The following is a 13,047-nucleotide window of genomic DNA, read 5'->3' as shown; positions in this document are numbered from 1 at the left end:
GGGCGAAGGGCAGTGGTGGGTTTGGAGGAGATGTAGACCTGTGTGTCGTCTGCACAGCACTGGAAGTGGACCCCATGGTGACGGAGGATTGTGCCCAGGGGAAAGAGATGGATGGTGAATAGGAGGGGACCCAATACTGACCCCTGGGGGACACCCAGTGAAACCCAAGAACACCATGACTTGTGAGTCCTGAGTTGAACAAACTGTTGTCCGTCAGTGAGGTAAGATGTGAACCAGGAGAGTGCAACACCAGTGATCCCAATGCCAGCCAGGCGGTCCAGGAGTATTGGATGAGAGATGGTGTCAAATGCCGCACTGAGGTCAAGGAGGATAAGGATGGTGAGAAGTCCAGAGTCAGCTGCACGGAGGAGGTCGTTGGTGATTTTAACAAGGGCTGTTTCGGTACTGTGTTGTGGGCGGAAACCGGATTGAAAGGGTTCGTGGAGATTGTTTGTATCGAGGTGGGATTGTTGTTGTAGGGTTGTTGTAGCAGTGTAGGTGAATGTGAGGATGTGTATGTGAGGTGTAGGGTTGTTGTAGCAGTGTAGGTGAATGTGAGGAACCAACTTCCGTTAATATGAGTTTGAAAGCATTTCCTGGTTGATAACAAGATGAGATGCTAAAAAGGCCAATAGCTAACTTTAGATACTTAACCTACAATTTTTTTTGTATCCACTTTTTTTCTCCTTATTTTCTATTTTTCTCCCATCCCAATTTCGCCTCGCCAATTCCCTTCAATTCTCCCGTCCCCCGTCTCGAACGTTGTTAGACCATGCCTCCCACTGGTCGGCTGCAGTGAGGACCAAGCCTTGCATCACGTGTCCCCTCCGGTACACGAGGAGGCAGCCGTCGCATCTTTTCACCTGAACAGCGCAATCTCTCAGTGGCGAGGAGTAACGCGTGGGAGGCTCACGCTGCCCCCGATACTTCCTGATTCCGCTGTACAGGCGCACCAACCGAGTCGGAGTCGCTGTCCACAACGTCCAATCCCCACCCACCGGCTTTCCCACCCCCTAACACTGCCAATTGTGTTAGTATGAACGACTAGCCAAGCCGGAAGCAACGCCGAGAGCTGGGCTCGAACCCAGCATCTCCTGAGTTAGTGGCGAGCGCCTTGCCCACTGCGCCACTTAGCCGCCCTCTTAACCTACAAACATGAAACAGTTCTGACAGCACACTATTGATGTACTTATTGTGCATAGATTCCTAGATTGATCAATTTCTTAATACAAGTTTCACTAAACCTTTCCACATTATGAGGTTGACCACAGAGTGTCACCACAGACTATGAACATGGGAGTGTTTTTTGTGACGAGTCGACCAATCAACGGTCTGCAGTATCAAATTGCAGCACAGATAGTACAATAGTCCCTCCCCCAGAGCAGAGCCTACATCAGCACGGTAGGAGTTGTTCCACAGGGGGCAGTGGAAAAGGCTAAACAAAGCGAGAGCAGGGATTCTGGCACGGGACGGCAAGGTAGAGGAAATTAGCCATATGCCCTTATATGGGCTGGTGCCTGTGATCAGGCTGAGTCATTGTCTCAGTCAGAGAGAGGGACCAGCACACACGATAAGCGTATGATTATTTTGGGAGAACTAGAGCAGAGAACATTTTTGTGAGCGCCTTGAGAAGTGTGTGATCGTTTTGAGGCAAAAAAGACAGAGATTTAGTGAAAATTGAGGGCATGGTTTTAGAAAACATGCACAATTGGGAGAGAAAAGCAGCTCCTACACTCCAGGATCTCAACATTCTGCAGTTCATTCCTATGGGCCAAAACTGACCACTAAAAAGTATTCAAATAAAACCCTTGTTTCTGACCGATTTGAAAAAATATTCTAGAATCCAGGTCCTTGCTGTCAGCCTATGTGCGACAGACAGACAGAACCACAGTGAGTGATTGCAATATCCCCTCCAGTGCTTTGTGCTGTGCAGGTGTAATCCTTTTGTACGTATCGATATCATCATGATTATCCACAAATTCTCATTGTAAAGGAATGTGTGACACGTGTGTGCGTGAGCGTACCTGTGCTTGCGACTGCGCGGCTGTCGCGGTGGCTCCGCCCCCTGTGGGTTCTGGAACATGTCCATGAAGATGGGCTCAAACTTGCGGAATATGACGGTGGAAACCTCAAAGTTCCTCTCTAGTCTGTCCAGACGCAACCTGAACGCCTGACACAGACTGGACATGTCAGCCCACTTCCTCATCTTAGAGAAGAACTGGATCAAACTGAAGAGAGAGAGAGACAGAGAGAAAGAGATGGGGAGAGACAGACAGAGAGAAAGAGATGGGGAGAGAAAGACAGAGAGACAGATGGAGAGAAAGAAAGAGACAGGGAGAGAAATACAGAGAGAAAGAGGAAGAGAAAGAAAGATGAAGAGACATAAAGAGAGAGAGATAAAGATGTACAGTATTAGATGTAGGAGACTGATGCCTCCAGACTGAACCACCACTGCTACAACAATAACATGTATGATGTTCCCTCTATGACTTCAATCAAACTAAAATCAATCAAATACTATTCAAATATTTAAAGAGGCACTTCACCAGAAACAATGCCGATTTGTATATATATTATATCAGTATCTAACCTGAGTTTATATCAGTATTAGGGCTGTCAGTTTATCGCGTTAATTAGATTAATTAATTACACAGCAAATTATCGCGTTATGAAAATTAACTCAAAATTAATTACAAAAAAATGTTTTTTTTTTTTTTATATAATATTTTTTTTGTATCTCATTCATTCCATAAGAATGTAGAATACACATTTACAGATGTTTTTTAATATGGTCCATTTGCATGTTCTTGGTATCTGATTCTAGGGACATCTATGAATCTCAGGGAATGTATTCCCAGTGTCAGAAATACTGTGGGCTAGATCCACAAAGAATGAATTGCACAGTGCAAGTTGCACCCTTACTTACAATTCATTATGAATTGAAAATGGGGGACCCTGATGTAAACAAGACAAAAGTCTTTCTCTGATCTGCATCCCCTTAACAATTGTGTGTATTGAGCCGTACTGTATTGTACCCATTCTGCAATCTGTTAATAACATTTTCATTCAATCACTCAATCTGCGCTGTGATTGATTGAATGAAAATTTTATTTTGAGTAAATTGTAATGAACCAAATGAGAATATCAATATTTTTTTGTTATCTTTGACTGTGAATAACACCATGCTCAAATTGACCAGACCTGAAAAATCTAAGCAAATTAATAGATGGAAGATGATCAAACAGAAGGTTTTGTAGATACAGTACTGAATTCTGCCATCCGGACACATGCAATTTGAAATATGATTATAGAATATAGAATATCAGGCATAAAATGGTTATGCGATTAAAATGCGATTAATTAGATTAATTAATTACAAATCCTGTAATTAATTAGATTAATTTTTTTAATCGCCTGACAGCACTAATCAGTATCTAACCTGAGTTTATATCAGTATCTAACCTGAGTTTATATCAGTATCTAACCTGAGTTTATATCAGTATCTAACCCGAGTTAATAACAGTATCTAACCTGAGTTTATATCAGTATCTAACCTGAGTTTATATCAGTATCTAACCTGAGTTTATATCAGTATCTAACCTGTGTTTATAACAGTATCAGACCTGTGTTTATAACAGTATCTAACCTGAGTTTATATAAGTATCTAACCTGAGTTTATATCAGTCTCTAACCTGAGTTTATAACAGTATCAGACCTGTGTTTATATCAGTATCAGACCTGTGTTTATATCAGTATCTAACCTGAGTTAATAACAGTATCTACCCTGAGTTTATATCAGTATCTAACCTGAGTTTATATCAGTATCTAACCTGAGTTTATATCAGTATCTAACCTGAGTTTATAACAGTATCAGACCTGTGTTTATAACAGTATCTAACCTGAGTTTATAACAGTATCTAACCTGTGTTTATAACAGTATCTAACCTGAGTTTATATCAGTATCTAACCTGAGTTTATAACAGTATCTAACCTGTGTTTATAACAGTATCTAACCTGAGTTTATATCAGTATATAACCTGAGTTTATATCAGTATCTAACCTGAGTTTATAACAGTATCTAACCTGAGTTTATATCAGTATCTAACCTGTGTTTATATCAGTATCTAACCTGAGTTTATAACAGTATCTAACCTGAGTTTATATCAGTATCTAACCTGAGTTTATATCAGTATCTAACCTGAGTTTATATCAGTATCTAACCTGAGTTTATATCAGTATCTAACCTGAGTTAATAACAGTATCTAACCTGAGTTTATAACAGTATCTAACCTGAGTTAATAACAGTATCTAACCTGAGTTTATAACAGTATCTAACCTGAGTTTATATCAGTATCTAACCTGTGTTTATATCAGTATCTAACCTGTGTTTATAACAGTATCTAACCTGAGTTTGGAGCACCGGAGGATCCTGGTGAGGGAGACACAGTTGCCTTCCATCAGACCGCTGCCCACTGTGGGAGTGGAGCCTTTCCTACAGGCAGCATACAGAGAGCAGGCGAGCCAGTGGACAACCTCGCCCTGGAATAAACAACATGACAATATGAATATAACAATATGATGATAAACTATATGAATATTAATATGAACAATAACAACATGGTCTAGACCGGTAGATGGAGGTGCTTACTATAACTGCCTTACACTGTAATCATATAATCGTAACCACCTAACTTTACCTCAAACTATAGTCTACCCATATAACTCTGCATGTACAATAGTGCTGTATAGTGTATACTGTATATATATATACATTTATATTTTCAGCATATATACATATCCACATGTCTCACCTAAATATACTCATTTTTACATATCTGTAGATACTATAGATCAATACACACAATTGTTAAGGGGATGCAGACCAGAGAAAGACTTTCGTCTTGTTTACATCAGGGTCCCCCATTTTCAATTCATCATAACATATGACATACAGATAGACAGTACTGAGCTACATCTATACATTTATGACATACCAGATTTACAAATACAGTACTGTTTTTGATACAAGAGTCTAAAAAAGAGAGTATATACATTGGACTAAGAAACTGTACATTGGAGGAGGTTGGTAGGTAGGAGGTTGGTAGTGCTCTTTGAGAGTGGTTTTGAAAGTGGGTAGCGATTCACATTCCTTTACAGCTGTGACACATTATGCTGTATGATGACAATACATTTTAATCTAATCTAAGCTGTTCAATTCACAATCTCTCTATGACACGAGGAAAACAATGTCTATGACACGTTAATGCAGAAAGTCCAGCAGATGGGAGTAACGTTAGTGACCAGTCTAACCAGAGATAGACTGTGTGTGTGTGTGAGAGAGAGAGAGAGAGAGAGAGAGAGAGAGAGAGAGAGAGAGAGAGAGAGAGAGAGAGAGAGAGAGTATGGGGCAGGGGGAGAGATATGGAGGAGAGAAGGAGAGATATGATATATGTGGTGTTGTATGCGTGTGTAGTAGTGTGTACCTCCAGCGTGTATTTGTTCCAGATGGAGGTAAAGTTGTCCATTGCTTCTGCCGCCGTGTTTTCGTCCATGTTAAGCTCCTGACACAGGGTCTCCAGGCTGCTGCTGCTCTGCTCCATCCTGCCCTCATCTACCCCTGGTACCCCGGAGGCAACAGAACACTTTAAAACACCTTTAAAAACCACCCAAAAAAACACAACCACCAAACAACAATATAGCTCCGGTACAGATTTCCGGTATAATTCCCACAATGCCGCGCGTTGGCGCGAAAAGAGCTACGCCGCAACCAATGAAAGAGGACAGAGAAACCTCGTCCTACCTTCTCCACATCTCGCGAGCTCTGCCAGGCCGAGGAAACTATAAAAGAAGGAAGGGTTACACGACGTCACTGTGTAGCGCGTGATCGCAAATCGGTGTTCAGTTCGGCCGACATTTGAGTTGAATCATGGGATCAACCATCTCTTCGTTTATGACCGTTTATTTAAACAGGTTATTACCTCGGATGTCAGAATAAATAATCGACAATATGTTGCATTATTAACTAGCTAACGTCTGATATATTGGTTGATGTATATTTCCTCAAATAGCTGATACATTTTTTTATTTCAATACAGGCTTCAATAGAACTGACAGCAAAGTCTAGCACCAAGCAAAGCATAGAACGCTGGTAATGTGACGTCATGAGCCTTCCTTCTTTTATAGTTCCCTTGGTCTGTTTGCTCACTCCCTTCTCTCTTCTCGCGCACCCAGTCAGACCGGTTCAAGTCAAGTTCAAGTTTAAAGTTTTGTTTTATTTGTCACATATAATAAAGTACATTTACATTACATTACAGTTAAATGCTTGGTTCTGTATGAGCCCCCTGAATGTGCTTCATACTGTAAAAAAAAAGTTAAAAGAATAAAGTCCAAACACTATACAAGAAAATATACAATATAACCAAAGTACAACCTAAAATATTAAATGCAAACAATGAGGTACTAAATGCAAACTGCCATTCCCAAAACATTTGAAACTATTTTCTCTCGGAAAAGGCGACATATATTTAGTTTTATCCGCGAATAGTCTGGCAGATTTGTTCGCTTTAAATCTGAACTGAACAAAGGTGAGAATTACATTAGAAACAGTGAATACCACGCCCACAACACCAGAGGGAGTTCCACAAATCTTGTGCAACCCAGATTCGGCTCAAACAAGGGACTAAACACATTTTGCAACTATGCCACAACAATGTGGAATGCCCTACCCACAGCCGTAAAAAGATGTGAATCCCTAGTCCCTACCCACATTCAAAACCGCTCTTAAAGAGCACCTACGGGAGGCTGTAATTCGAAACTGGCCACCGTAAATGTCCAAACCCCCCCCACCCTCCTATTAGACAGTCTCCTCCCCACCGTATGTATATATTCTCTCCCCACCGTATGTATATTCTTTCCCCCACCCACCCACCCCCTCCTAATGTACAGTCTCCTCCCCACGTATGTATATATTCTCTGTTAGGATCTATGGGTAACAGTACTGTATATTTGCATATCGTATATGTCACAAATGTAACAGTACTATACCTGTATGTCATGTATATCCCTATGCCACAAAGGTCATGATGTCATCATGTATGTTGTGTATGTCATAAATGTCTCTATGAATTGAAAATGGGGGACCCTGATGTAAACAAGACAAACGTCTTTCTCTGGTCTGCATTCCCTTAACGTGTGTATTGAGCCGTACTGTATTGTACCCATTCTGAAATATGTTAAATAAAGTTTTCATTCATTCATTCAAACTGAGCATGATTCTCCCTAACAGCAAACGGCTGATAATTATGAAAGTGGGTATCCCACTCCACTCCACTGACACGTGCCTTCTCTATTTAAAAGACCACATCAAACAAGAGGTGGACGCGGGCAAATACTGCGGCATGGTCATGCTGGACCTACAAAAGGCCTTCGACACTGTCAATCACACCATTCTGATTGACAAGCTAAAAGCAATTGGTTTTGATAGTCTATCAGTGAGCTGGATGCAATCCTACCTGGAGGGGATAGAGCAGATGGTGGAGGTAAACGGTACCCTACCGCCCCCCCTCACAGTGAGCTGTGGTGTTCCACAAGGAAGCATACTAGGTCCGCTACTGTTCCTAATTTATGCAAATGACATGTCATCAGCTTGTGACTGCAACTTGTTCCTGTTTGCGGACGACTCAGCCCTGCTGGTCTCTGACAAGAACATGTTACAGGTTGAAAAAACCCTCAGCTCAAAACTAGGCAACATCTGCATATGGCTCGCTTATAACAAACATTACACATGGGCAAAACAGAGTCCATTCTCTTCGGTTCAAATAACAAACTCAGCAAGACCGACGGCTTCTCAGTTACAGTGGGTGACAATATTGTCACAAGGAAAAAAGATATTACCTACCTTCATTTCATTTCATTTCAAACCTTTATTTATACTCGTGAAAGCACTGAGGTTTCCCTCATTTACAGTGATGACGAGTTAACAAAGGACACAAATATCATAACAGTTAATAATTACAATGAATTACAATTACTACAATGATGGATTAAAAACAATTACATGATTCAGTACATAGGTCAAGTGCAATGCCTTTAAACTACCTGGGTTCCATCCTAGAGGCAAATCTTTCCTGTGACAAAATGGCATCCAATGTAATAAAAAAAGTCAACCAACGAACTCGATTCTTGTACCGGATCTCCTCACTGGTAAACAAGAATACCCTGAAGACTCTGGCAGGAGCACTCATTCAAGGGTACTACGACTATGCTTGCACCTCATGGTACCAAAGCACCTCAAAGGCGCTAAAAACAAAATTACAAACATCTCAAAACTAAGTTCAAGTTTCTTTAATAGTTGTCATACAGAAGTACAGAATACTTTTATACAAAATGCTTCTTACTGTTTCGCTCCAGAGACTGTGTTAGACAAGATAGTATGAAATAAAATAGTATAGCATGTAAAATAGAAGTAAAAATAGAGGTCACAGTGTTCAGTATAGACATATGTACAATGTTCGATGCAGAATAGAAGTAACTGAGTTACCATACAATATACAATATACTATGCAATGTACTAATATACAATACTATATAGTGCAGAGCAGAAATGGGATGAGGTACAATTTAGGTACAATTTACAGTAAGGTGTGCGAGTTGTAGTGCAAATCCTTTACCAATAAATATAAAGTGTAAAGTGTGTTTAGGTGTTCTAAAGTGTGTAAAGTGCATGGGTGCTGCAGTGAGTTGCCCGTTTAAAGTGAGTGTGTGCGTGTGGATGTGTGTGCTGTGTGCATTTGATGATTGCTGCATAGTGTTTATTGTTCGTTGAGCAGCCTGATGGCCTGGGGATAGAAGCTCCTTCTGAGTCTTTCTGTGCTCGCCTTAAGACTCCGGTATCGCTTGCCTGACCGCAGCAGTTCAAAGAGGCAGTTGTTCGGGTGGCTGGAGTCCTTGATGATTCTCTTAGCCTTCCCCCTGCACCGCTTGTTGTAAATGTTCTGGAGGGTGGGAAGCCCCCCTCCAATTGTGCGTTCGGCTGAACGTGTCACTCTTTGTAGTCTGCTACGGTCTTGTGCAGTGCTATTCCCAAACCGGGAGGTGATGTTGCCAGTCAGGATGCTCTCGATTGTACATGAGTAGAAGTTCCTAAGGATCTTCTGACTGACTTGGAACTTCCTTAGGCGCCTGAGGAAGTAGAGGCGTTGTCGTGCCTTCTTCACAACACTGTCAATGTGTGTGGTCCATGTCAAGTCCTCGGATATGTGGGCTCCGAGGTACTTGAAACTGTTCACTCTCTCAACCGGTGCCCCGTCGATGCTGAGGGGGCTGTAGTCCTTGACCCCCGACCTCCTGAAGTCCACAATCATCTCTTTTGTTTTGCTGACGTTCAGGGAGAGGCAGTTCTCCTGACACCACTGTGACAGATTCTCTACCTCTTCCAGGTAGGCCCTCTCGTCGTTGGCAGAGATCAGGCCCACCACTACTGTGTCATCAGCAAATTTGATGATTGTGTTGTTGTTCCGCTGTGCCACGCAGTCATGTGTGTACAGGGAGTAGAGGAGGGGGCTCAGAACACAGCCCTGGGGGGCCCCTATGTTGAGCGTGATGGATGAGGAGGTGCAGTTGCCTGCTCTTACCACCTGGGGTCTGCCCGTCAGGAAGTCCAAGACCCACTGGTAACTGGTCAGACTACTGCTTGACCTTACTCCTAGAACCCACCTGATGTATATACTCCCTTTTCTGGACTCTTTTTGTATCACAAACAGTACTGTATTTGCAAATCTGGTATGTCATAAATGTATAGATGTAGCAGTACTGTCTATCTGTATGTCATGTATGTCATCATATATGTTATGATGAATTGAAAATGGGGGACCCTGATGTAAACAAGACGAATGTCTTTCTCTGGTCTGCATCCCCTTAACAATTGTGTGTATTGAGCTGTACTGTATTGTACTCATTCTGCAATCTGTTAATAAAGTTTTCAATCAATCAATGCCTCTGAACCAGTGGAGCGGCAGACTAGACTGGGTTAGACTAAGCCGCAATACCCTCCTTGACCACTAGTGGGCAGCAATGAGCCACTCTATACAAACTTAATTTCTTCCAAAACAAAGACTCGCCTTTATTTACCTTGGTTTGAGTTTGGTTTTCTTTAAAATGATTGTTTATTTCTTGTATTTATATATTTCGGTGAACTAGTTTGTAAATTAAATAAATATATATCTATTATATTAAATACAGCTAATTTCATTTATTTTTGTTATTATTATTCACTTAGTTTAGTTTAGTTTCAAGTTTCAAGTTTGTTTATTATATGTCACAACAAAATACTTTATATGAAATGCTTATTTCTGAAAGAGCCCCTGAGAGTGTGCTACGTACAATAAAAAAGAAAGTAAGTAAAAAAAAAGGTAATTATGAAGTAAGTAAAAGTAAGTAAAGTCAGTATACATACAATATACAACACAGAGTAGAATGAGTAACAGTGAGGTACAATGCAGAAATGGGATGGGGTACAACTTAGGGTAGGGTGCAAATGAGGTATGGATGTAGTGCAAATCTTTTTAATAATAGATAAATATAAAGTGTGTTAAAGTATCTAAAGTGAGTAAAGTGAGTGGAGTTTGTTTAAAGTGAGTGTGTACATGTGGATGTGTGTGTGCAGTGAGTGTAGATGGCACCATCTTGTGTAGATTATGGTTTGTTACATAGTGTCATTGTCATTGAGCATCCTAATGGCCTGGGGATAGAAGCTCCTTCTGAGCAGGCACGTGCACACATAGAGCCCAAGGGGTGCTTGAACACCTGCCTTTTTGAGCCTCGTAAAAAAAAGTGCCCTTTTTGGAAAAAAAAATATATATAATTTTGTTACGCATATAGACTGCTTTTCCAACTGAAAAATGTCAGGATAGAATCAAAATATTAGGTAAAGAGAGAGAGATGCCCCGTATTCCATTGCAGTTTGCACGGCCTCCTCAGCGTGCCTCTCCGCGGACCTATATATTTTATGCATAGCGTGGGTGGTGATGATGATGCTGATAGAAACCGCTGTGGCGCATACAGTTGAATGCTGGTATTACACTCACTGAGGGACACGAAGAAGTCAAGTCCGATGGGATTTGGGAATCTCAAATACAAATCGGGATTGGAATAAAAAATGCATTTATATTAAACAATACAGAATATAGGGCTGCTAGGTGGTGTAGTGGGCAAGGCGCTCGCCACCAATGCAGGAGATGCTGGGTTCGACAGCCCTATTTGTTGCCTGTCGATTGCCCTTTCAGGTGACAAAATCCGTTCAGCGGTTCTCGAGTTACATGCCGATATGTGAGGCGTGCCCCAAAGTACGCAAAAGTACACATTACCACCCCCAACTCCCGGGGCTCTAGCTCCGTCAATCATTTGGCGATCTCGAAAATCTTCGCACAGGGTTGTAGCCAATGAGTGTGGCTTTCCAATGATACCCATGATATGATAACTGGGGATTTAATACGGTCTCTATTGATCGATTTATGATAAAGAAAAGGCTTAACAGGTTAGCATTTATATGTCCAGTGATACAGGTAGAAAGACACTATGGTCAGGCACTCTACTACTGGCCCCTGAGCAGCTAACACTGGAGCGGTTAAAGCTGAGGTGCCTTGCTCAAGGGCACAGAGAGCAGGCATGTGCACACATAGAGCCCAACGGGTGCACAAGCACCTGCCCTTTTGTGCCTCATAAAAAAGTGCCCTTTTTATGCCAATTATTTTTACCATATTTTCTTTTTTACTTCCATATAGAGAGAGTGATCTGCAATCTGCTTGGGTTGGGGGTGCAATTCCTAACAGGCTCAACCATATGGATAAAAGTTCCCATATTATGTGCTTTACACAAACTAAAAACAGATATTACATTACATTACACAAACTAAAAACAGATATTACATTACACAAACTAAAAACAGATATTACATTACATTACACAAACTAAAAACAGATATTACATTACATTATACAAACTAAAAACAGATATTACATTACATTACACAAACTAAAAACAGATATTACATTACAATACACAAACTAAAAACAGATATTACATTACATTACACAAACTAAAAACCGATATTGTCTGAATTACTAGAAGAAAGAAATGCACCACCTTTGGCTGATAGTAATTTATTAATTTCTTAGGATTTCTTTTGGTCTAATAAATGTTTAAGGTTCTTAGATGGATCCCCTGCTGCTTCCTCCTCCTCTTCCTCTTCCTCCTCCTCCTCCTCCTCTTACTCTTCCTCATCTTCCTGCTCCTGCTCCTCCTCCTCCTCTTCCTCCTCCTGCTCCTCCTCCTCCTCCTCCTCCTCCTCTTTCTCATCTTTCTCCTCTTCCTCCTCTTCCTCATCCTCTTCCTCATCCTCCTGCTCCTCCTCCTCCTCCTCCTTTTCCTCCCTCCTCCTCCTCCCTCCTCCTCATCCTCCTGCTCCTCCTCCTGCTCCTCCTGCTCCTCCTCCACCCTCCTCCTCATCCTCCTGATCCTCCTCCTGCTCCTCCTGCTCCTCCTCCTCCCCTCCTCCTCCTCCTCCTCCTAGTCCTCCTCCTCCTCCTGCCTCTCCTCCTCCTCCTGCTCCTCCTCCTCCTGCTCCTCCTCCTTCTCATCCTCCTCCTCCTCCTCCACGGGGAGCAGCGTACTGGCTCATGTTAGGCAGGCCATGCATTATGCAGCAGCTTAGGCGCCCGCGCTGGGTCTTCATGTTCTCGGCTACAGTCCACTTGTCGCTGCTCTGGTCGTAGCGCTCCACGTTGGAGATGGCGCTGAAGTCATTAAAGCCTCCGACCACGAAGAGCAGGTCGTCCAGCACCGCAATGCCAAAGTGGCTGCGGGGGGTGAGCATGGCGGGCAGGGCACTCCAGGAGTCAGTCAAGGGGCTGTAGGCCTCCGCGCTACGCAGGACGATTCTACCATCAAACCCTCCCACCTGACGACAGGACACATGAGAGGAATGTTTTAGTGTGTGGCTCAGGCAGGCAGACAATGTATTAATCCATTTAGGGAAATGAGGGCATCACA

At 42.1% G+C, this 13,047-nt stretch overlaps 1 protein-coding gene across 1 annotated transcript in view; it reads right to left on the bottom strand.

Moving 5' to 3' along the window:
- rbl1 (retinoblastoma-like 1 (p107)) overlaps positions 1–5,679 on the bottom strand; it is a 60,673-nt gene extending 54,994 nt beyond the window's left edge. Inside the window, exons 1-3 of the mRNA XM_084316506.1 lie at positions 5,484–5,679; positions 4,406–4,539; positions 2,025–2,228 (exon numbers count right to left, since the gene is read on the bottom strand). Coding sequence (XP_084172632.1) covers positions 2,025–2,228; positions 4,406–4,539; positions 5,484–5,600 — 455 coding nt within the window. The 5' untranslated portion in view covers positions 5,601–5,679. The remainder of the gene's footprint in view (positions 1–2,024; positions 2,229–4,405; positions 4,540–5,483) is intronic.
- Positions 5,680–13,047: the final 7,368 nt, after the last annotated feature.

Source organism: Notolepis coatsorum, assembly GCF_963971535.1.
Source record: "Notolepis coatsorum genome assembly, chromosome: 6".
Taxonomy (NCBI): domain Eukaryota; kingdom Metazoa; phylum Chordata; class Actinopteri; order Aulopiformes; family Paralepididae; genus Notolepis; species Notolepis coatsorum.
This window is presented reverse-complemented; position numbering and strand designations above follow the sequence as displayed.